This window comes from Ascidiella aspersa, chromosome 2 (assembly GCF_963924565.1).
Source record: "Ascidiella aspersa chromosome 2, kaAscAspe10.2, whole genome shotgun sequence".
NCBI classification, from domain to species: Eukaryota; Metazoa; Chordata; class Ascidiacea; order Phlebobranchia; family Ascidiidae; genus Ascidiella; species Ascidiella aspersa.
In genome coordinates this window covers 16,822,133-16,846,290 of record NC_139448.1, presented here as the reverse complement: position 1 = coordinate 16,846,290, position 24,158 = coordinate 16,822,133, and the positions used below count along the sequence as shown (strand labels likewise).

Below are 24,158 nucleotides of genomic sequence, written 5' to 3'. Positions count from 1 at the left end.
AACTTTAAAAAACTTGTCGGTTTTAACTGATCAAGAAAAAAATTATTACAAAATCTATTGAAGTCATTGTCTGAGTTTGCTTACCAGCGGCAAAACTTTAAAATTATTCTACTAATAAAAATGCGCCCAGCAGATTGCAGAAGCAATACTACAGAACATAAATGAGCTTAAATGTTTGGAGCTGATATATAATGATTTTAAACATCATAATGACGTAATTATGTATAATTTTTTGTCAGGATTCCCAGTAATCTTTATTTTTCAATCCCGTTTACCTGGAGTGAAAAAATCCGGGAAAAAGAGGAACCATAGTGTGCACTTAATGCAGACTGGGAAATGGTTTGTTATTAACACACAATGCAGCAGTATGGCAGAATGCTGGCGACTTGGCGACTATGTCGGCCGAAGAATCAGCCAGAAAACTGAAGAAATTGGTGCAAAAAAAAAATTTAAGTAAAAAAAAAATTTTTTTTTTAAGTTTTTTTTCAACATCCAATTTGCAAAATACCTTGTGGTTGTTTCCACACATATTTAATCACATATATTTTTAAAAAGCGGAAATATGTAATAAGTAATAACATTACACACTACAATTGGCAGAAATTAATTTTGTTGTGTCATTTTGAAAAAAGTTAAGGTAGTGTGAAACACGTTGTTTAGTGAGAAAAAGCCAGTGTAAGGCATATAGAGTGTTTATTATTTTAAAAAGTACACACTTTTGATCATACAATTGTCACGTGTTGGCAGTTTTACTTTGAAATTGGCAAGTACTTCTATAGTGAGTTGATTTCCTGTATATTGAGTTGAATACCCAATTCCTGTTAAATGTACAGGTATGACATTCACATCGGCATATTAAGGATGTACCAGGCTATGCTTCTCCCCATAAAGCCTAAAGTATATTTTTGGTTGTTTAATTACGCAAATGCAAAAAATTTTCGCGCTCAGCGCGAACTTCACCGTGGTTTTGCTAGGTTTATGTGTCTTTGTTTTCAACAAATCTATCCTAAAGGTAATATGCATTCTATGGGGCATGTTGCAATGTGACTGTGACAATTTCTATTAAATTTTATTTTAAATATCATTATTTCGAGCAATATAAATTGGAAATTTAGCCAAAGAATATTTTTTCGTTTTGAGCAGCACGTTTTTACACAAGTTTGCCTGAAAACAACTTATCTATGTAACACTTTTAAAGCAAGAAAAGCAGACATGTACGTACACCCCCAGGCCCCTGGTTGTACCTTCACATGTCCCTTATGTATTTGTTATTGACTTAATGTCACAATATATCGCCAAAAATGCTTGTCACCAGAAGGCTGGCAAGATTCTGCCAGCCTGCAATGCAGACTGGGAAATGGTTTGTTATTAAGAAGACTTGAGTTGCACTTTGGCCAGCTTTTCATTGTAAATGTTCACTTTTTTGTTTTTGGCCAAAATTTTACACCAAAATTTTGCAATGTATACGGCAAAAAGGCTTTTTTCATTTAAATTTAGCAACGTTTTTATCACATGCCTTTAGGCTGAATCCCCACCGGTTAGACAAAAACGCTTTAAAGCAGACTGATCGCGACTAATGAGATGGAACGCTATTTCTTTTGTTGTCGCGTCTCCACCGACCAGACTTGACGCAAATCTTACGCACAGCAGACAGACACGACTAAACGCGTTTTTAGCGAGATAGCGCGTGCACTACTTTTTTACCGTGTCTGAAGATGCTTTTTGATAGAAACCATTAGTTTTTTACGGGTTTTTGTAGGTTTTATATTAGGAATGTTATTTTAAAAGGTTAAGCCGGTTATTTTTTTTAATTCCAATAAAACTATATTCCTGGAAAGGTCGAAAAGCCTTTTAATTCGTATCTTTCTTTTCCATGTATGATTTTACCAGCTTGACTAGTTTAAAAAACAATTTTGAAGACACCCTTGCATACTTTTGAAACATATCTTTATGTTTTAATAAAGTGTGAAAAAGTACATGGAAAGAAAACTCTCTATACCTTTTTTTAACAAACAAAGTATACCCACTACTTGTGTTGTCGCATAAACTGCTGGTTACGTTTCCAAATACACATTTCTTCCAAAATTTACACGTTATTTGCCTCCGCAATGATCACCAAATACATTTTTATTCCCATACACCATGAAGTAGTGTATTAAAGCATGCAACATGTTTTTATTTAGCTGGGTATCAAACTTTAAATTTTGCTCTTTGGTGCCAGCTTAATCTTCCATCTATGGGTTTTGATTGTGAAACATAGTGCAAAATTCATTCAGTCTTTGGAAAGTAACCTATTCTGTTTTAACGTAGCACCTTAAATAAAAGCCATAAATATTTAGAATAGTGACCTGTGCAGTTTTCAACAATTTTTGTTTAAGAGATATTTCTTATGTGCAGTGTTTGACAACCTGCTATTAAATTGGATTGAGACAAACATTCGCAACATCAAGCAAAAATTAAACTGAAGTCTTTGACCACTTGCCTTTCAATTGGATTCGGACCAATAATTGCAACCACAAGCAAAGTTAAATAACAATGTTTGGCTCTTCCAACCAGGAGCAACAACAAGGGTCATCCTCCCCCATGATGCAAACCCCATATTTAAGCATCAACCCCAATTATCTAAGCGGGGCAGAAGAATACATTTTGCCAGAAGATGCATCAGCAGTACGTTCAAGAGCTCAAACAATGTTTTCAATCATTGGTTCCGCCACTGTGTTCGGAGCCACAATTGGAGGCCTGGAAAGTCTGCGATATAGCGGTCTGCAATTGCTGAAGGTAGTACCAAGTTTATAGATAAATTACCTGATTGGCTGAGTTGGAATACTTGTAAAAGTTTAAACAGCCTGAAATTGAAATGGATTGATGCATATTTTTTAATACAATTTTATTGTTTTGTTGAAATCTAGGGAAAGTCACAGCGAATGCAAATGACAAGTGCTGTGTTGAAAAACGGTGGCCAGATGGCCCAAAAGTTCGGTTCAGTTGCCTTTCTTTACTGTGCATGCTCTATAATATGTGAAAAATCACGAGGTGTTGAAGATGACCTAAACACGTTAATTGGAGGTGCCACTGCTGGAGCTCTGTACTCCTTACCAGGTACACACTTGTTTGTTGTTAAAATTGGATAAAAACTATCTTTTTTACCATTTTTTATAAATTCTAAGGTGTTCTAAATGTTAAAAAACATGGACCACAAGCAACTGAAGAGGAAGCTGTTGGCGTTATTCGGAAAACTATCCGGTAAACATTCATTATAATTTTCAAATTATTATTTAGTTTTGTGATGTTTTTAGTAAAGTAAAACCCATAACATCTTATTTTATGTCAAGTTCATTTAAGTAAGTAGGCATAACTTTGAAGAACGGAATCTAAAAACTGTTTGTGTTTAAATTATTTTAGTTAAGTAAGGTTGGAGTGATTAAAAATAAAAGTTTATTTGTTAAGTAGTATACTAAACTTGTTGGGAACCTTTTTTCCCAGTTTATTTAACATTTTAGTAAATATTGCAAGTTCAACAGAGAGAGTACTGTTAAAGTATAGGGGTGAATTTTTTTTAATTGGTATTTTGTATTCTGTCAACAAAAGTGATTTTATTTAGTCGCCTTCCTCCTGCTGGAAGACTCCTATTCGGCGCTGGAGCTGGACTGGCACTTGGCGGACTTTTAAGCTTGTACAAGTCGCAGGCATCCGAGTACATCCGAGACATTACCAGGCGTGCTTGAACCTCAATTTATATATTTATATTTGATGTCGTACACCCCCAATTACAACTTCAAAACAACCGTCTACAACATTCAAAAAAAGCTCATTTAAGAAGGCAGGCAAATCTTTCCCTTCAACACCACGGCGTACTTCCCAGCAAGGTTAACTCTTCCATCATCCCGTACCGTTACCTGGACGTCTCCTCCCCGCCTTGAACACTGGCGACCTAGCTGCTGCCGTTTTCCCGTTTTCCCGCTCCAATACGGACCCAACACTGTGTGAGCCGAACCTGTCACCGGGTCTTCGTCGATGCCATTCCAAGGAGCAAAGTAGCGTGAAAAAAAGTCGTAGCCGTCCGTACCCGCCACCGTGACGATCAGTCCTTTAAAAATCGATCCGTCGTGCGCGGACAGCATCGCCGCAAAGTTCGGACGAATCGCTTCGAGGTCTTTTCGCGTAAAATGGGCCGGCATCCTAACGAGCAGCTTTTTCTGTCGTCGGGAAATGAGTACTTCGTCGATTCGAGGGACCTCGCCGAAAATTGACCTGTAAATCTTTGACAGATCTAGCTGATCTTCGTCCTTGATCGCCTCCGGTGCGTTGGAAGGGAAGTCCAATTGGATGTAATCTGTGTGTTAACGATGCATTATTGTACGAATAAATTTTTTGTAAATCTAATTAGTAGCAACCAACCTCCTTTTTTGTGAGCAAATAAATCCCCACTTAATGTGGAGAAAGTAATGCTTGGATTGTTGTTTAGGGCAATTCCAAACACGGTAGCGGCCGCGGCGAGCGTTGCGTGACCACACAAAGGTACCTAAGCAACAATATAATTACATGCCATTAGGGATGTCCGGTAATATCGGATCGCAGCCGAGACCAAATGGTAGTATCGGTCTTAATCTGATGCTAGGGAGGTATCGGTGCTGATTTCATTGCAAGTTAATACAGACACAACGCTGCTTTTATACTAGACAAAAGATAGTAACTAAACTTGTTGACGCTTAATTCAATTTTGTCTTGATAATTTGGAAATTTTCCCCTGAATGTCAAGTTTCGGACGTCGTCATCCCTAATGCGGCATTTTGGGTTGGTAGCTACAGGATGGAGGTATAAATTCATAACAATCTAATTCAAATTACCAAGAAGGATAAGCACAAATAAACAAACTGTCGAACGCAATACAAAACTACGTCCTCATTAGAGTTAAGTTAATCCCCCCAAAAGTCCATGGCTGTAAATTTTCACTATGCCTTTTCATTGGTGCGTGGCCAAAGGAAATCTTTAAATGTCACTTTAGATAAGTGCTTCGCAATGTTGTAAACAAGTCATTTTGAAATGACTGAACTCCCAGTAATTCATTGGCGAAATAACCAAAGTCAAGTCTTCAAAAAATAACAAGTCCAGTTTTGGGCAAGCCATTATCCGAGCAAGTAAAATCTCTGATATAAAATAACTTACAAAACAACATGAAGCAAAGAAAATTGTTTTAGTGAAAAATTAAATGTATAAAACCGAAATTTATAATAAAATGGCCAATGAAAACACTTAAAGTCTAAACCAAATCGTTAGTCCAAAAGACTTAAGTTAAGTCATTTTACCAAATTTTCTTAAGTCAACAAGTCAAGTCATTAGCAGTGACTTACATGCACTAACGTCATTGGCTTAAGTCAGTGATTCTCAATCTTTTATGGCTTACGGCACCTCTAAAAAATAAATAGATTTACGGCACCCGACTGGAATTCTCGTTAAATGTTTAACCTGAAATGTCACTATAAATGGAACTGGAATAACACAATCAACTTAAAACGAAATAATGGTCTCTAGTCGTACACAAATAGAAACGGGCTATTTACGCGGAGGCGACTATGCAATGTAAGTGAGAGTGGCGTGTATTATCACAACGCTACTAACCTCATTAGTTGGCGTAAACCACCGAAGACCAAATACTGCGTCGTTCGCGTAATCTCCCGAAGTGGTGATGAAAGCGGTTTCGGATAAGTTCATTTCTGTCGCCATTGATTGCATTGTGCATTCTTCAAGCTTCCTTAAAAGAACAATATGGAAGTCACTGCATTTGTCCGATTTTTACGTTATAAGAATGCGTGTTATTTTTTCAATAAAGACGACTCAGTGTTGAGATATTTCTGTGCAAAACGCCCTATGACAGTTGAGGGTTTTTGAGGGGTATCATCATGGTTACCATCTGCCATGACTAGAAAATTATCACGCTATTTTATATAATAAACAGGGGCGGATCCAGGTTTTGTTGTTTTGGGCCATTTATGCATTTTTTTAGAAATGAGTACACATAGTTAAGTCATAAAAAAATTAAAAACACCCGTTGTTGCCGAGCGAATTCGTGCGCAAAATGCAGATCAAACGCAGTCTAAAAACCATTGTTTGGTTAAAATTGGCAATGCTATTAATTTAAGAGACGTGACGCCTTAGTCACATAAAATAAATTTTCATGTTGCTCGAAATAACAGAATTTGTGGTCTAGTTTAACAGAAATTACGCTTTGTGGAGTCTAAGTCACACAGCGCAACCTGTTATGCATAGAGAGCCTCTGGGCTGATTCGATTCCTTAAAACGGATAATACGTAGAAAAAATGAATCCCCTATTTTTTGAATTTTGTATTTATACAGTAAACGTAGGGAAAACGTCGTGGCCCCCTGATGCGTCGTTTTATTGTTTTTAATATTCGTTTTAAGTCTGTCATATGCTTGTTTTAAAATGTTTAAGAATGTTGTTTTCTAAAAGTTTCGCAGTACACCTAAAATCTCTCGAGACACATCAGTGTGCCACGGAACACTGTTTAAGAATCACAGACCTATGATCTTGTTTAAGAAACAATAATACAGAAATGTTTAGGGAACAATAATATACTTTTGCACTATAATATTATTCCAGTGGTGAAAGTAAGCCTGAACGGTCGGAATATAATCTTTGCGTAACGCGGTACACGTAAAATTTTCTTTTTTACCAGGTCATATCCTTTTTTCACCGGGCTATTCCGCAATCTCCGTAAAAGCATTTAAACTAACATTTCGGTTGCATATTTGTGCACGAAATCGATGGATAACCTCATTTGACCTACAAGTACAAGGTTACTTGTTTTAAAGTTTAGACGACCCGCTATGTCGCAACTCTGTGCCATGCGTTCCGGTGAGAAAATTTTGTATCGTTTCGGGTAAAAAATTATTCATACCTTCAACCCTGGATTATTTAAAAACAACTGTTTAACCTAAAACACAAAATAAACATAAAAATAGGTTTACTTTACTAGCCTTCTCAATTTCACCAGAATCTCCCTACATTGCCTACCTTGAACCAATCCAGCAAATGGCTGCAGCATTGCCGTAAAAAGGCTTATCAGAGAATGCGTCAATAATGTAAAGAGGCACTTCACTCATTTTAGCCTTTGTAAAACAACTCTGCAAAACAGTAATAATTACCCTTACTCAGTCACATTTTAAATTCTGTCAGAAAAACATTCTCTCATGTAATGAACAAAGGTTCTCAAATCTCCTGTTCTTGTCGTAAGTGTTTGAAAACGCCGCAGCTCATAGAATATGGTATCCGCTTTGTGACACGGTTTTGTGTTGTTTTTAACGCTTGATTAGCCAGAGCAGTTCGGCGACAGATATTTCAATTAAAAACACACAATATGCTTTACAACCTACACAGCACACACGTTTACTGCACATTAATTTTCTCATGAGGCGCATTGGTAAAGTGACACTTGACGCACAAGTCGCACAGTGAATTTAAAGAATAATTACTTTTAAAATGTCTTTGCCACTAACGCATTGCTTTCCTTATCAACGCGAACTTTTCCCAAAAGTGAACGGTAACTTTTTAAAAACACCTCGTCATCCTTCGCATTATACTAGAGGTGGCATTCCTCTTGAATGACGCTGCACACCGTCCAGTGAACTGTACTATAAAGAACTAACCCGCGGGCGCGTGACGTAGCCATTTACGGAAAAAAGGCGACCGCTCAAGCTTTTCGCGAGGCGTAATAATACGGTAGCTCGCAGTAGTGTGTAGTCTATCACGCGCGACACGTCCCTATGCTCGATGTTGCGTCAGCCGTTATTTTCCTGTTAGGCAGCAGTGAGGTTAGTTGCGATTGGTAGAGCGATTCGCCAGGGAAGCGTGTAGTTTTACCCGACCACCATGTGACTTAGCCAGAGGTACGATACATCTTCAATTCAATGTTTATTATTTTGGCGCATAACGTTGATACAACAACAAAAGCAATAATCTGAATTTACTTACTTAGGTCAGACTAAGAAGTAACTTGTGTAAAAGCACAAAAACCATAGCTGTACAGTGTACACTTATTGTCCATAATGTAAAGGCAAGTATAGATTTAGCTTTTTGGTTTGTTAAACATGTGCTAATTTAACCTTACGGTAAACATATTGTTCAGCAAGCAAACTATTCAATCTTAGGTATAAAATTCGTATAATAATTAAGTTCTTTTGAAGATCATGTAATATATATTAAAGATCTAAATATTCCGTAAAAAACTATGTTTTGATTTAAGTTTAGTGCAGTAATTTACGAAGGAAACCAACGCAGTAAAGCCTTTACCCATTACATGTGACTGTCGGGTTTTGTATTGTACACAATCCCGTTACGACGTTACGTTGTGAAGCGCTTATTGTCAAAACTAAGCGAAAAAGGGCTTCGCGCAAGCGCATACCCGGATCTTTATCAAGAGCGTAGTAGGTGTTGACCCACGTGACTCGCGTCAGCCAATGGCCCTGGCGCTTTGGATTGCGGGTTTTTTGATGAATGAACTCCATTGATAGCCCATACTACTTATTCAACCGTGGCGTATTTGTTTGTTCTACATGATTCTTATCACTGATATAAGGCTTTGAAGGTGTAGCCTATATGTATAATTTTTTTTCTTGTAGTTTAGGTTTAGTCATTGTTTGTAACGAATATTCAAATTAAACAAAATGTCTACTTTAACTCAAGAACAGAAGCAACAATTAACATCGATCCACTTAAAGGCCGGAACTTCCATAGAAATCTGGTTGATACCCTTTGCCATTACGATTTCCTTGCTTCTTGTTGGAGTTATCGTCATGGTGTCTTTTCACTTTTACAGACAGTTGTAAGCACCGAGTTTTCCTATTCGTGACTTACGGTTTATATTAATACTTTACTTAGGAACAAATTACCTTTTTTAGGAACGATTTACCCTGTAATTCTGGGAGTTACCTATTTAGTTTTAAATGCATCGAATTTGTATTTTTATGACATTAAAAAAATGGTGTAGAACAGGGTTTGTCAACCGTAGCTATTGGCTCCCTAGGTGCCGTTTAAGGGCGACCACGAGCCTATAATGTTTTAAATATTAGCCAGTTGACAAATAAATGTTTTTATTATGACTTAATGAAATCTCTTTAACAATCATTACCGTAATCTGTTGTTTATCCTTTTTTTTTAAATTGTTCATTTTTAATCGATGTCGCTACTACCAAAAAAAACTGTAACCAGATTTGGTAAAACCAAACTATTGCTGTTAAAAATGTGCAAAATTGTGAACAAAAATACAACCATAGTAATAATTATCATTTCTTGTTCTTCACAGCACAAAGAGTAAAAACAAAGAAAAAAAGGATTACAAACCGGCCTCAACGGACAGCGACGAAGCTTTTGCCAAGCTAAGTGATCGCAACTACGAAGGTCCAATGGAAGCGGGACCGAGTCAAGTACAATTTGCCGATGACCCTATCGTCGTCCACAGCGTTCAGCCCAGAACAGGTCCATTCTATGACGCGCCAACACCTGACAAAGATGCCGTTGAGGAAAAGTTTGAAAGCAGCTTTGTTGAACAATGGGGTGATATGCCGGCATCGACACTTTGAGTATTCTACATATACTCGCTCTACTTGCTTTTCTGCACTGTTTTGTCTTATTCTGTGGTCATTTTTGTGCGTAAAATATGTTGTTTTATTTATTTTACCCAGTCCGACTTGTGTCTCGCTTTAGTGGTGCATTAGTTTAGAAGTAATTTCATGCTTCGTGCTTTTCTAAAAACTATTTTTGACCTCTATAGCGTACTCATCCTTCATGGTACAAACAAGGCAGTTTGCCCTTTGGCGCCTAGGTGATTCTAGTAAAGACGAGTAGTCCATTCATACTTCAGTCAACTTACTTTTTTTTTGTTTATTCATTGCACCAAAATTCAAACGTTGGTCAATGTATTCTTGACTGCGATTAAAATTTCAAAAGCAACATTTTGCTGTTTCTTGCTGATGCGTTTTTTTCATGTTTCGGTGTCTGCTTATACAAACATGTGCTTACCTTTCATTATCTTTTCTGTGTTGCGTTCCATTGTTGTTAACTGAGAAACACCAAGATACCACAATTATATTAAATAAACGTTCAGTCGTGAACATAGGACTTTTTCATTGGTATTTAACTTCAGTGTCATTTCGTTTATCGTTATAGTGATATAGTTAGTTAAAAAAAATTGTCATCCCGTTACCGACTATTAAACTGTCCTTATGTCTATAGCTATAACCTTTTCAAAGGTAATTTCGTTGATCAGTAAGCGATGTAAAAATGATGTTAAGCAATATTCACCAACGAGGTCCTTAGAACAACGTTTGACACAACTAGATGGACTCCAGCCATAATACCAAGATGAGAACAACACCAACGTCAAAATAAAACACAATTAAGAATAAGGTCAAAATACGATTAATACCTATTGGTATTAGTACCGTCTAAATCGGAAAAGTCCTAAATACGTCGGAATAAGACCTAAAAGGTCAGAATCAGACCTAAATGACGATTTAACTAACCCCAAACCCCACCCCTAAGTACATCACTAACTCCCCTAATAATTTCAACACTATATTAACCCATTTTCTAACCCCACCCATTACCGACCAATAACCCCAAACAGGACCAAAAGTCCGGTGCCAAAACAGCGGCGCCGGTCAGACTAGGGCGTCCAAACCTTGTGACCAACACGGCCAATGCCAGACCGATGGCCCCCGATCGTCCCATACACTCTACCCACAGGTTCGGGCGTTAGTGGCTATTTAGGCCTCCTTCCGGTGAATTTAGGCTTTATTCCGATAAATTTAGTCTATATTCCGATGAATTGAGGCCCTGAAGCCACACCCTTTTAGGAACTCCTAACCCTGAAGCCACACCCTTTTAGGAAACTCCTAACCCTGAAGCCACACCCTTCCCGGGCTGACCCATGATCGCATAACCCCAACCTTAACCCCGAGCGTTAACCCACCCCACAATCCTAAGCGATCAATTCCATCCTTGTGATTGGTCCTATAGATATCCTAGAGGACGTTGTTAAACGTGTATTGTAGGGATTATTATAATCGTCGTTGCTAAACCAACCGATTCTAGCGATCTTTTTGCGTTCCGTGCGATTGTTCTTGGCGATCCTGACGATCGTTCCAATCAATTTTGGCGATCCTTGAGATCCTTGCATTGATCTCAGGGATCCCTTATATACTTATACATATTTTAGATGTACTTCATGGAAGCATTAACAAGATATACGTCTGATTCGTTCTAAAATGTTCAAAATTTTAGTACACGGGTAAAATCAGTTTAGATTGTAATACTTAACGACAAATGCAATAAAATTCTTACAGCGATAATAGGACCACTATAAAAAACGCGAGGTAAAAAATATAGCCTATACCAACGGTGTCCAACCTGCGGCCGTCGATGAAGAATTGTGCGGCCGTTAACACGTATTTTAATAAGCACGTGTTGGTGGCCGTGACCGTGCTGGCATGCGTTAATGGTTAATATGCTAAATGCAGATTAAAATTTTTTTACGACTTTAGGGAGTGCAGTTAAATTAGTGAGCTAAGCTCTTTCGCTACATTCTCAGTGAACATATTTTTACGTGCGCTAAAAAAATGGAGCGGTACACCATAAGAAATGTATGTTGACAGACAACATTAGCAAATATCCTAGGCAGCCAAGAGAAGAAAGAGCAATTAACAAAGAAAAGCTGAAAAATTGGACTCCTTTGCAATAACTAATTAGAGAACATTGTGGGCTTTTAACAGCATATTTGAAAAATAATACCTGATATTGGTGCTTTGTAGTTTTTTGTTGAATTGAAATTTCAAAACAGCTGCCAAGATTAATTATACTATCACAAAATGCCAATAATATATTTGCAATGAAATTTTATGCGTTTCGAGCGTATGGTTAAAACTCCCTTTCAACTTTGGTGTAAAGTTTGAAAACAATTGTTCTATATGTTTTTTTTGGGCGATATAGAAAGTAACATATACGTTTCAAAACAAGTTTCAAGTATTATGGAAAGTTAATAAAATTACAACATGATTATTACATACGGTTAAAATACATGCCTTGATGATGTATACATTTTACGGTTAATTCGACTGATTATTAAAAATACCGGAAAACACAAGTAACAGACCTCTTGTTTACGACGGCCACGGAGCTGTCATTGGGGGGCCACGAGCATAAGTCTGTAGCAATGTCGTGGTATTGCAAAACCGTGTCACTATTTTCAAATTTTTCAGTTAAACTCAAACTTGTAGTGTTAAACCTATTTTGACCTATTGTAACGCATTTTTCTTACATGTTACTACCTGCTGTTCGTGAGAAGTTTTGCAACAGTCGATCTCAAGCTTGCAATTCTTTGCCTGTCGCCTAATTGCACTTGCTACGTCACGTACAATAAACATTTGTGTTTTTTTAGTTTAGCCTACTCCGTAATTCTTTGGAACGTTTAAACCAGCATTTTAATTAGTTTGTAAACGGCAAGTAAGAATGATAGCAAAACTAATACAAGCAAGTTGAACATTTTTTTCACAAAACGTCAAATAACGATACTACCATTTTGGCTTGTAGAGAGAGATTTGTTGTTGTTCCATTGATTTTTTAGTTGTAAAATTAATTGTATTAAAGCCAGTATAAGACACATACCGGTACTTTCAGATGTTTCCTATTGAAAATACGTTACTTTCAGATGTTTAGCCTACTATTGAAAATACGTTACAGAAAGCTTAAACAAGGTTTTGTGTGATCAAATGTCGCAAATTCGCAAATCTGCACTGCTCGGTGGTGATGTTAATATAAATCACCGTGATAAAAAGCATTCTCAAAGAAAGAATAATGCTGCTACAAATTCTAGCTAATTTTTTTATAATCGAGGGCGGCCACGAGGATTAAAAGCCTTTCTAAGGAGGACACGACACATATAAAAGGTTGAGAACCGCTGGTCTAACAGAAGTAACGTGAATGGCCAATTTTTTTCCCGAAGACACGTTCATAGCAGCGACGTATGTTTGATTGTTTGTTGATGTAATAGCGTTTTCGCTTCATGAAACTGTGAATGTTTCACCTCGATTTCCTTTTTCCTGCTTGACCTGCCTAGCTAATTTAGTAGGAAACAGACCAGCTGATACTTCGCTTCTCGCCATATTATATTCGCGCAGCTGCTGTCGATACAATAAAAACTATTATATTGCATTTACTTACACGACATATTTTGCTGCGCCCTGACCTACATTTGTTGAAAGCGCAGTATATGCTGTATTTTTCTAATGTAAAATGAATTTTACAGGCTGATAATATGCAATTTTAAATGCCGTGACAGTTTGTTAGTTTCGATTTAATGTTGTCAGATAGAACGGTGGTCATTGTCTCCCTGTTAAAATATACACCGGTTTTGCGAAACTCGAAGAATGTTTTCCCACTTAAACAATATGACAATATCCATTATTATCAATTTACTGAATACTGGTAAATCAATTATTATTGCTTTATTCAAGTTACCTTTCGTTGTAACTTTATAAGCGTACATGTAGTACGTTAAACGTTTTCTTCCCTGGGATTAAAAATCGTTATGACGCAATTCACCCTAATCCGTAACTCGAGTTACTAGAGCATGCTTGCATAATTTATAAACAATTATCTAGAAATGGGATCATTTTAACAAATTGTATATGTTTTATGATGTGCATAGGTTTCGCGACCACAAAATGGTTGGGGACCACTGCAATAAAGTTACCACTGGACAACGCTATAAAGTGACGTAACAATTCGATTAACATTTAATATTTTAACAATTCGATTAATATTTCACAACAAAGCTAATATCCTTTGTGTCTAACGAAAATGTAACAGATTTTAAAGCTTGAAAAGCTACCACTGCATTATGAACAAAACTTAACTTTTATCGTAGCGAATAGACTAGCTTCATTTTGTCACGTGATATATCAGTGAAAAATGTTTTTTCTTTTGATTTTTAGTGCAAGGGCTCTGTAGCATGTGCAGCACCTACGGTAGGGTATTTTCGCCTAAAGTAGGGGGTAGGGAATACCTACGGGGAAAAGCGTACTTTGTAGGGGGAAGTAGGGTATTTTCGTAAAAAAGAAAATTATGGGGTTTAGACACGTGCAATGGAGTTATTTACCAAATAACATTAAATTATAGAACTTGGTGTGAAAATATTAGGCCTACAGAAAGAAGGCACTATACTAGCCGTTTACTGAACTTTAAATTTCAAACTTTGGGGACTGGCTCATTCTTCTAAAATGGAAAATTAAATAAAATAACTTAAAAAAATTTTAAGTACGGAAGCTGGTTGCCGGGCAAATTTCCTCTCCCTATTTTGTTTTTTAGCCCACTTACGTCAATGGAGTTGTTGTAGGGCCCCTAGATTTACCCGCAAAAGCGTAGGGAAAACGTAGGGTAAAACTGGCATGTGTGGTAGGGAAAAATGGAAATTTAGAGTGGCAGCCTTGCATGTGCTGCTAAGTGCTAACATTATTTGGGTTAGGGCTTGGGTGAGTCAGTTATTTGTTTTATATTTATTCTTCCATATTTCTTTCTTTCAATTTCAATTTTTGCCACTCGTTTGGTTACTGTACAAAAAAAGTGGTAGGTTTCTGGACCATAAATTTATGGCGCTCCATCAATTTGGTACGTATAAAAAGTAACGCTAATAAAAGGTCTAAAAATACCGCATACCGCAACGCACATTATTTGGGATAGGGTTTGGGTGTGTCAAGCATTATTATTAATATTAAATTTAATAATACTTGCCGAGCCACCCACACCCAAACGTTAACCGACACCCTAACCTAAATATTATGCGTTGCGGTGTTTGTAGACGTTTTTTGCGTTACTTTTTACTACCCAGTAGAAATAGTCCCAAATAATTCTTCCATTTTTTATAATTATGTTCTATAATGTTTTAAGTTACCGTTTTATGAGCGCATGTGACCCAGCTAGTGTAACATAAAATACAAATCTGGTGCATATTTGATTTGTTTTGGTGTAAAAACCTGTGGATGGACTTGCAATATTTTACACAGTGCATATTCATTTTTATTTCGTGGACTTCATGCAATAAATATGCGATGAACAAACAATTGGTAAAAATTCCGAAAAGTGAGGAGAAAATTTAATATCTGCCCAAAGGTTGGCAGTGTGGTAAGATGTATAATAACTTGTAGAGTTATTTGTTTTAGCCTTTTAGAAACAGATAAAAATGAATACAAAAGAAGCAATAATGCATCGACCACCACAGCCCATAACACAACCTAAGCCAATGAGCAGAAACATGTGGGGAAGCAATCCTTCTTCTCCGTACACCCCTTCAACACCATCAAGATCAGAACCTGTATCTTCAAGAAAGCGTCCCGTACCAACTCCAGGAGCACCAATGGCAAACTCACCAGCTGATGCCAGGTTAGTAGTGAGGTGATAAAAAGTTAGGTTGTGTGGCCATGGACTCTATTACTTTAATGTTATTAAAATCATTTCTTTAGACCCTATTTAAAGCTCTGATTTAATTTGCTACTTCCTCCAAAAATACCACAAAAATAGTATATATAAATATATACTTCAGAGTTGACCTTGAATTAAAATTTGCATTCACCGGTCAGGCGAGTGTCTACCAATCAGCACTTAACACTTGCCAAAAATACTGCATGCCCGTTTGCTAATTTCCATACTACCAAGCATTTCCTAACGGATTTATCAGCACTTACAAGTTCAACATTATCGATTACACTGGTCAACAGCAAATTTTAAACGGAGATGTGATCAATTGATCCTTAATGTGTTTTCGGCACTGATTCTGAAAATGCCCTTATTTTTTTTCTAGCACATTAGGTTTTTGAGATATTCGCATTTTAATTTTTTTAATGTATTGCTGTATTATTAACATAGGCAAATTACGCACCTTGGCACAATCCAACTGTAATGTGACTCACACACCGTTTTATCTGTTTTTTTGCTGATATCTCCACAAAAAACATGTAGAAAAGGATTTCTATCAACGATTTTTGTAATTAAGTAGTTAATTTCCACATGTAAAAACAGCATCCGAGCTAAGTATGCTGTTTAAATAAATTCTCGTAGCACTACAGCAGAAAAAGTCTAAATGAATAAATGTTCGGAAATGCCAGATTTTAATCAGAAATGTTGTTACATAAACCTTTTTAAATTTGAGTGACCAACGACAAGCAATGAATCACTTTGGATATCATTAAGTTGCACAATTGTACTTAAGCTGTTAGATTAAGCAAGGAAACCTATACTACATAATGCCCCAATGCGTGTTTCACTTTCTCCTAATAAAAGTCATGAATTTTCCCTGATAAAGTTGAAGATTAAATGGGTTTTTTAAGAACATAACGAAAGCGAGAGATTTAAACAGCCTTACTGTAAATGCATGTTTTTTTCAAACGAAAAGTCAAAACTGCTTGTATTAGGATTAAAATAAAACCACTTGCTTGAGATTGATGTAGTATTAATACATAACGGAAATAAAACTGAGACGGCCTACAGTAAGTGATCCTTTTGCTACAACAGTTGTCCTACCAACTGCATTACTAAGAGACTATAAGGCTATAAGAACCGTAAGTGGCTGATATCACAAACATTGCGCCTCATAGAAAATTTTCCTGCTTGAGGATATCAAAGGATGCACATTGTAAAACTGTGGTAATACGCGCCTCAGTGGCATTTGGTGACTGTGTGCTAACTTTTTAGAAAATGCGAATTGCATTCTTTTCCGTTTGGTGTTGATGATCTGCTTAGCTTAGCATATAGATGGGCTATGTATGTCCCCCAAAGTGCATTTTCCACGCATCTAGTTGATTTTTTTTTTTTTTTTTTTAGAAAACCTAGTTTCAGTTAGTGACAAAAAAATCGACATTTTAGGAAATAAAACCCCATCACAAAGGATTTTAAAAGAGGGAAATACTTGAAAATTCCATCATAGAAGTTCTGTGGTGATGACTTGAGTTATGTGTATAAAAAAGTTTTATGTCAGACATTTTAAAGGGCCATTTATCACAGCTGTGCGTTGTTTTCAATGCGTTTTTTCGGAAAATTTAAATTTGACAATATTTTTAAAATGTGATGTGCTAGAGAAAAACTAAAGGTATATTTGAAAGCAGCACGAAAAACACATCTAAGATGAAATACTCGCAATTTCGTTTAGAAAAAAAAGTTAAAATTTGTTGACCAGTGTTATTTGAAAACTTATAGTCATTACAAACGTTCTAAATAAAATAATAAAGATTTATTTTTAGTGTTACAGGTTGAGACATAGTGAAGTGGTAATACTAAAAAGGACTTTCCAAAGATAAAACTATTAGGCCATTGTTTTGGTAAAAAATGTACAATGCAAAGTTATAATATAGACCAGGGTGGTCCAACTTCTTTTCATCGCGGGCCAATAACAAGTTTTTTTTATCTTGCGGGCCAATGTTTTTAAATTGCGATTCTTAGGCATATTGCTGGCAAATTATACATAGTCTATGGTATGCATATTAACTTTATGGAATGTATACCTTTGTTCAGTTACGGTAGTTATGAAATAATTTCAACACCAAAAAATTTAAAAAAACAAAAATTGTGATATTGCCAGATTGAACCAAAGCTGACTATCAGTTCGCGGGCCAAAAAAGCTGAACTCACGGGCCAACTTTGTCCCGCGGGCCTGCAGTTGGACCACGCTGATATAGACCAAAAAAAAAATGTTGTGTGTTGTGTTCTGTATGGATTGACTAAATGAGCAGCCTGAATTTATGTCATTATAAACAGGAAAGAAACGGGGGCCAACTATCATGTCTTAAGCAAACACGATGCTCTAAATAAATAGTAATTTTTATGTTTGGAAGAAAATGACTGTCTTTCTAATTAAAAATCTAGCGACTCCTCTTGTGCTCTCCCGCGCCTATTGCAACGCCTCTCCCTTGCAACGCAAACATCTATGCGATGGACAAACCAAGCCCCAAAAAATTACAGATTATAACGTTATAATAACTGAAGACCAAAAAAGAGTCTATTTGGGCACTTACAAGGGCCACAATGCTTTGTTTAACTGATAATCTGCAAATCACAAAAGCGGTTCTCTAAGCAGTTTTGTTGTGTGGGGTGTTCAACAAGCATTTCCTGATATTTTTAAAGTTTGACTACTATACCCCGACCCCGTATACTGGTATGACTGTAAAGTTTAATAAATATATTTATTTGAGCCCAAAAGTTTGACACCCCTGCTTTTGTTTAATATAAATTCATAGTTCTTGTTTCCAATTCAATGTTACATAGGAACAAACAACTTCTGAAGAAGAAAAAATTGTCTGACAAAGTGCTTCCTCAAACAGTTCGTGATCTAGTCCCAGAGTCGCAGGTAATCATTACCAGTTACAAAAAACAATTATATAAAGATTTTACTACGAAATATTCATAGCAAGGATATATTTTTTTTATTTAAGTATTTTTTTTCCTTTTAATAGTTACTATAACAAGATGTCAGTTTTTATGGGGCCTTTGTTTTTTTTGAAGGCATATATGGATCTTCTTGCCTTTGAGAGAAAACTAGATTCTACTATTATGAGAAAGCGACTTGACATCCAAGAAGCTCTTAAGCGACCAGTAAAGGTCAAAAGAAAGCTAAGAGTTTTTATATCTAATCAGTATTTTCCTGCAAAACCAGAAGGAGATACTAAAGAGGACAGTTCAAAGGTAATAAACCCATTCCATTTGTATTTTTAAACTTAGATTCGTGAGATGTGCTTTGCTATGCACCTGTATGTTATACATTTTTTTCATTTGAAATAAATTATTCTTTTTAATTAATTTTAAATTAGACTACAGGGCACTGTTTTACATCACCACTCTGTAAACTTGATTAATTAATTTAGTAGGTCAGATTCTATTCTATTATGAACTGAACAACTTGGATTGTTAATTCAGCAAAATACCAAAAAGAAAAATTTTAAAGCAAAAATTACTTAAAGTAGTTACAGTGTACGTAATAATTACCATGTTATCAAATCACAAAGAGTGTAATTTGTTAATAAACCGTTTTTTTTGTTTTTTTTTTGGCCGAAAATAAATGTAAAAGAGTTGCAATGTATTTTGTGAATTTATCAAGGAATGGAAGTATTGAATGCCAAAAGCTAAATATATTTTTTTGGAATCATAGGCGCCAAACGTGGGTTTGCAGAGCATTTTTAGACGCCCTAAATTTAAAATTTAGGGGTCGGCAGCCTAGGCCCACGAGCTGTCTGCCACTTACTTTTTGCTCACTACCTCTTTTACAAACTGTTTTTGTATATCTTATGCATTTCACCACCATCTTTCTCCTAGGTATGCCCCTGATTGACAGTTGTTATAATAAGATGCTTAAAAACTACATGTTTTGACATAAATTGTAAACTTATTACGGCCCACAGAGTTTGGCTTTGTGATATGCCGTATAACACACTGCTTCGCATGACAAAACAATCAAAACAATTGCTATGAAACACTTTTTGATGATCAGTCGTCAATGAACAAAATAACCTGAAGTCCAACATAAGCTTGAAAACCCAACAACATGAAAAAAAAGATTTTTTTAAATATATTGTAATTATTAGGTATCCTTGCTCTAATACAGTAATTATTAAGTCTTTGTTGCTTTTTCACAATACTATCTACAGCATTTCTTAACTAATGCCCCGCACTGATATTTATCCATGGAAGACTACCAGATGCATAATTTTTTTTTCAAGTACTATTTTTCCTTATTTTGGCTTATCTTATTGAACATTCTGCACTTTCAAAGCATGCAATGATAAAAAAAATCAACTAAGTGGGGTCACACTCCTTTTTAAGTGGTTAAGATAAAAACATATTTTAAACCTGAAATTGGCCCATCAAACCAATTTAGTTTGCATCTCATGTGAACTGCATGTAAGGCAAAATATTTTTATTTATTTCCAACATGATTTTGTTTATTTTGAAGCCATCTTGGGAGTTGCGAGTTGAGGGAAGACTTTTGGATGACCCAATTCACCCAAACAAACATGAAACTTTGAAACATAAAAGAAAGTTTTCTTCCTTCTTTAAAAGCCTGGTCATAGAGCTTGACAAGGATCTGTATGGACCTGACAACCACTTGGTAGAGTGGCATCGCACTGGAAGCACACAAGAGACTGATGGCTTCCAGGTATATTTCTTGCTTTGTAAAGATTTTTAATATATTAACCACCTAAATTAATTTAACTTAGGCTACAATAGAAATACAATTGTTTTCTTGACCAATAGGTGAAGCGGCATGGAGATAAAAATGTGAAGTGCACAATGCTATTTATGTTGAACTACATGCCACCACAGTTTAAGTTGGATGGCAGACTTGCTCGGCTTTTAGGGATCCATACTCAATCGCGTCCAGTGATTATTCAAGGTCTCTGGCAATACATCAAATCACACAAGCTTCAGGTACTACTAATAAAAACTGAGTTGATCCAGCCAGTAGTAACATGATACTAGGGTTTGCAATACAATTTTAGGCTGAAAACCAACAGCTTAACTATATTTTCTGTTTTCTTATGCCGAAAGTAGAGATAAACATATGTCTCATAATTACCGCAGTCACAGGTTATTGTATTTTGCATGTAAAGCTACAAGCATTTTTTTGTTTAATTATGTTTGTATGCTTTGATCAAGTAAGTTCATGAGCAAAATAGGTTCTTCTGATACCAAGTGTTACTCACTGATGGTTTGAAAAACAAAAATAACTGCTCGACAGAAACTGGTGACGTTCTATATTGTAATATGCGCTGGCAAGTTTGTTGCTGTTCAGAAGTAAATCAACCTTGTAGGCGGTTGTTTTTCGTTATATTTCAACAAAAGTGTATAAAGTTTTAATAGAAACAAATAAATCAATAATAATACTAGGAATTTTGTCTTCTGTTTTTATCACAGTTTGATGTTTCTTTTGTTACAGGATGCTCATGAGAGGGAGTTCATCAATTGCGATCCGTACCTTGAGCAGATTTTGGGTAGAGCCAGAATTCGATTTGCAGACATTCCTCAGTTGATGCAGCCCCTTCTTCACCCACCAGATCCGGTTGTTATCCATCACATTATCAGTGTTGATCCTGCAGATGCTAAGAAGCAAGCTTGCTATGATATTGAAGTAATTTATATTTGTTTTTCATACTGGTGAAAGAACTAGAAATAGCACACAAAAGTTTTGTTGTCTAAAAAAAATAATACTGAAAATCCATATTTTTTTGTATTTTTCGGATAGCCGATATTTGGAAAAAAAAGTACTACCGTCCGATTTGATACCAAATGACGTCATTGCTATGGTCCAAAATTTATTAAATAATAAAAAATTGAAACGTGCAAACGTTTATAGATGACTAAAGCTGAAAAGCACAATATACAATTCTTGTATAACTGGGTACTATGACGTGGCATTGGTCATCATCATCTCTTCTGATTAATTGTCGGACATAAATACTGCCTGTCTGTGATGAGCTTTTTTGAGCTTTGATAGTGCAACTACAAAAAATAGAAATTTACAAAGTTGACTTTTTCGAAATTATTTGCATAACGACATTAAATTTGTCACACAGCAGCCCGCTTTCCTGCAAAAAAGACTTTGGGCATGAATTTATATCATATATTTCTAATGCAATTTCATACTGTACAACTGTTAAAAATTAATAAAATCTTCGAAGGTTGAATTGGATGACACTTTAAAGACTCAGATGACGTCATTTCTTCTCTCGTCGGCTAGCCAACAAGAAATAGCAGAGTTGGAACGTCGCATTCAGGACACTGTCGCAAAGGTCAAACAGCATCGCATTCAGCGAGAGTTTTACATGGGGTTCTCGGAAAGTCCTCAGGTATTAATCAAGGCCCAATTTTGGTCATGTTTCGCTATTTAGGCCGGTTGAGGAAATTTCTGTTTCAATTATATTAATAACTTAGCAAAATGTATATATGTCGTAAAATCAATCTCACCTAGAGTAAAATATAAACGTATAATTTGAATGTGAGTTCTTACCTACTAACTCATGAATAACCAACATGTTTTTTTCTTTTGCCCCAGGAGTTTATTGGCGACTGGATTTCGTCTCAAACGAAAGATCTAAAGACTATGACGGATGCAACTGGTAACAAGGAGGAAGAAAGAATAGCGGACTACTACTACGCTCCGTGGTCACAGGAGGCGGTGTCCCGATACTTTTACTCAAAAGTTCAGCAGCGAAGACTGGAGCTTGAGCAAGCAATCAAGAGCTCAAACATCTAAATATGATGCAATTTCGGTGGACCGTTTTGTTGTACATAGAAGCACCACGCGAAATTTGCTGCTGCGTGTTATTCCTACTGCCGTCCTGTATATGGAAAACGTTTCGCCAAAGTATACAGTTTTCATGATTGGTAGAAAATACAGCGTGATTTGGATAACAAGCCTTTGTAGAAGTTTAGATTTTATCGTGTAATAGACTGCAACAAATTAGTTTGCCTGGGATTCGACGAAATCGCACAGTTGACAGGAGTCGGACTAGGGTTATTTTAATCGACTCCGCAGCCCTGTTGCAGACACGCTCGTACAAGAACGACAAGCTTCTTCAGATTACTTCACTGTGAAAAAAAGCTTTTACTACTATTTCGACTGTATTGCAGTGATTTAGGAAATGAGCTGCAAGGCATCTTGACCTCGAACGATATGTAAAATAATAGCGTTAACAGTTCATTCCTATTAATGTTTTGTACTTGTATCTGTCAAATACCAGGCTAACAGATAGCAATCTGCTTTGATGAGCACGGTGGTTTACATTTACTCGATTTTGTATTTGTAGGTAAGAGTTCTTTGTGATTTCTTAATTAATACGAGGTTTTCGCAGAAGCAAAGATTTCAACATAGGCCTACGGGTTTGCAGGCGTCGGCATAAATGCGTGACACCTTTAAATTGACAAAGATTCGTAGTTCTGGGAGGCTTTGTTTTTTAAAAAAGTTACAACATCACTCAACTTCTTTTTTGTCCGATGTTTAAACGGGTCCCAAACACGCTGCTTGACTGCTTGTGAAAACATTCTGGGCGGCCCAGGACGCAATTTGTTGAATTAAAATATTTAATTTTTTATTGCTTTGTATATCAAGGCAATTACAAATCTTCAGCGATGAATTTAAACGTAATATGCAGGTGTTTTTTTGCTTATTACCTTTTTTTAATTTTTGGGGCATACAGTATTGGGTGGTCCAAACCGAGGCCTGTGGGTCGCACGTGGAAAGCGACATTGTTATTGGTGGCCCGGGGAACATTATTTAATTTGGCTATAAACTTATTTCGCCAAGTAGGTACAGTGTGTATGTCGATCTACTCCCAAACAGAAAATATCAAAAACTTACAAGCAGGCATAATTTGGTGGTTTTGGGGCACTAGGTCATGTCACTCCTAAAATTAATTTGTATGACAACTTCAAGTGCAAATCTTTTTAACCCAAAGGCGCGGTTTTGCTATTGTTGACCAACTAAAACTGGATAAACGATAAAAAACATCCCGCTGCCCGAAAGTAACTTTACGCATTTTCTGTGTCACCAGAGGCGAGCGTCCTTTGGAATCAGGATATCTACAAATGCAACTTATGCGTTTTTGTCATTTTTGAGAATCTATACCGTTTTTTGCAATATGGCTGTAATAATTTGTTCCAAAATCATCGTAGCGTAGGTGTAGGACATTGCTCTTCAACCTTTTTTGGCTTGGTTAACCATTAGTTGTTTTGACTAACTCCTGCACTCCGTTTACTTGAAAGGTAAACTGAAGTAAAAAGCTTGAAAGGTAAACTGAAGTAAAAATTATTATGCGTATCAAATATCATCATGTCAATTAAACCGAGCGGAGCTGTCAAAAGTTTTACACACTGTCAGGGAGAGTTCGATCATGGCTGCAGGCTGCTCGCGAGTTCTATAACATGTCACAAAACAGCATTTATATACGTCAGTTGAAACCTACACTTTTTTTTCTAATATCCTGAATGTCAAATATTAATGGCTTATTGAAATTTAGTGATGCCTTGTATACCTTTTCGTACTGGTGCACCCCATGCATATTGTGGTGCACCCACACCAGTTGAAGAGCACTGGTTTAGGGCGAAA

General features: G+C 36.4%; 4 protein-coding genes across 4 annotated transcripts; 3 read left to right on the top strand and 1 right to left on the bottom strand.

The window, feature by feature from the left end:
• Positions 1-2,314: 2,314 nt before the first annotated feature.
• On the top strand, positions 2,315-4,423 carry LOC146164046 (mitochondrial import inner membrane translocase subunit Tim23-like). Its single transcript, XM_083381948.1, has 4 exons — positions 2,315-2,778; positions 2,910-3,099; positions 3,168-3,243; positions 3,602-4,423. The coding sequence occupies exons 1-4, from the start codon at positions 2,536-2,538 to the stop codon at positions 3,723-3,725; spliced, it is 633 nt and encodes a 210-aa protein (XP_083238074.1). The 5' UTR covers positions 2,315-2,535; the 3' UTR covers positions 3,726-4,423.
• LOC146164045 (phenazine biosynthesis-like domain-containing protein) lies at positions 3,728-7,217 on the bottom strand. Its single transcript, XM_083381947.1, has 4 exons — positions 7,034-7,217; positions 5,620-5,752; positions 4,399-4,522; positions 3,728-4,333 (listed from the first exon to the last, which is right to left on the bottom strand). The coding sequence occupies exons 1-4, from the start codon at positions 7,120-7,122 to the stop codon at positions 3,813-3,815; spliced, it is 867 nt and encodes a 288-aa protein (XP_083238073.1). The 5' UTR covers positions 7,123-7,217; the 3' UTR covers positions 3,728-3,812.
• Positions 7,218-7,764: 547 nt separating this feature from the next.
• Positions 7,765-10,135, top strand: LOC146164044 (uncharacterized). Its single transcript, XM_083381949.1, has 2 exons — positions 7,765-8,840; positions 9,321-10,135. The coding sequence occupies exons 1-2, from the start codon at positions 8,683-8,685 to the stop codon at positions 9,595-9,597; spliced, it is 435 nt and encodes a 144-aa protein (XP_083238075.1). The 5' UTR covers positions 7,765-8,682; the 3' UTR covers positions 9,598-10,135.
• A 4,366-nt stretch (positions 10,136-14,501) lies between these two features.
• LOC146164043 (SWI/SNF-related matrix-associated actin-dependent regulator of chromatin subfamily D member 1-like) lies at positions 14,502-23,106 on the top strand. Its single transcript, XM_083381060.1, has 9 exons — positions 14,502-14,544; positions 15,232-15,451; positions 18,326-18,407; positions 18,563-18,742; positions 20,007-20,210; positions 20,309-20,482; positions 20,991-21,182; positions 21,733-21,900; positions 22,107-23,106. Exons 2-9 carry the CDS (start codon positions 15,252-15,254, stop codon positions 22,305-22,307), a joined length of 1,401 nt encoding a protein of 466 aa, XP_083237186.1. The 5' UTR covers positions 14,502-14,544; positions 15,232-15,251; the 3' UTR covers positions 22,308-23,106.
• The last annotated feature ends 1,052 nt before the right edge of the window (positions 23,107-24,158 follow it).

Excerpts from the sequence above, each read along its gene's own strand:
- LOC146164046 (XM_083381948.1), top strand. The coding sequence starts at position 2,536 with ATGTTTGGCTCTTCCAACCAGGAGCAACAACAAGGGTCATCCTCCCCC. Across the intron at positions 3,100-3,167 it reads AGCTCTGTACTCCTTACCAG|GTGTTCTAAATGTTAAAAAA; the intron begins GTACACACTTGT and ends ATAAATTCTAAG. Across the intron at positions 3,244-3,601 it reads GTTATTCGGAAAACTATCCG|TCGCCTTCCTCCTGCTGGAA; the intron begins GTAAACATTCAT and ends GATTTTATTTAG.
- LOC146164045 (XM_083381947.1), bottom strand. The coding sequence starts at position 7,122 with ATGAGTGAAGTGCCTCTTTACATTATTGACGCATTCTCTGATAAGCCT. Across the intron at positions 4,523-5,619 it reads GGTTTACGCCAACTAATGAG|GTACCTTTGTGTGGTCACGC; the intron begins GTTAGTAGCGTT and ends ATTGTTGCTTAG. Across the intron at positions 4,334-4,398 it reads ATTTGCTCACAAAAAAGGAG|ATTACATCCAATTGGACTTC; the intron begins GTTGGTTGCTAC and ends GTTAACACACAG.
- LOC146164044 (XM_083381949.1), top strand. The coding sequence starts at position 8,683 with ATGTCTACTTTAACTCAAGAACAGAAGCAACAATTAACATCGATCCAC. Across the intron at positions 8,841-9,320 it reads TTTCACTTTTACAGACAGTT|CACAAAGAGTAAAAACAAAG; the intron begins GTAAGCACCGAG and ends TGTTCTTCACAG.
- LOC146164043 (XM_083381060.1), top strand. The coding sequence starts at position 15,252 with ATGAATACAAAAGAAGCAATAATGCATCGACCACCACAGCCCATAACA. Across the intron at positions 20,483-20,990 it reads TCAAATCACACAAGCTTCAG|GATGCTCATGAGAGGGAGTT; the intron begins GTACTACTAATA and ends CTTTTGTTACAG. Across the intron at positions 21,901-22,106 it reads GGTTCTCGGAAAGTCCTCAG|GAGTTTATTGGCGACTGGAT; the intron begins GTATTAATCAAG and ends CTTTTGCCCCAG.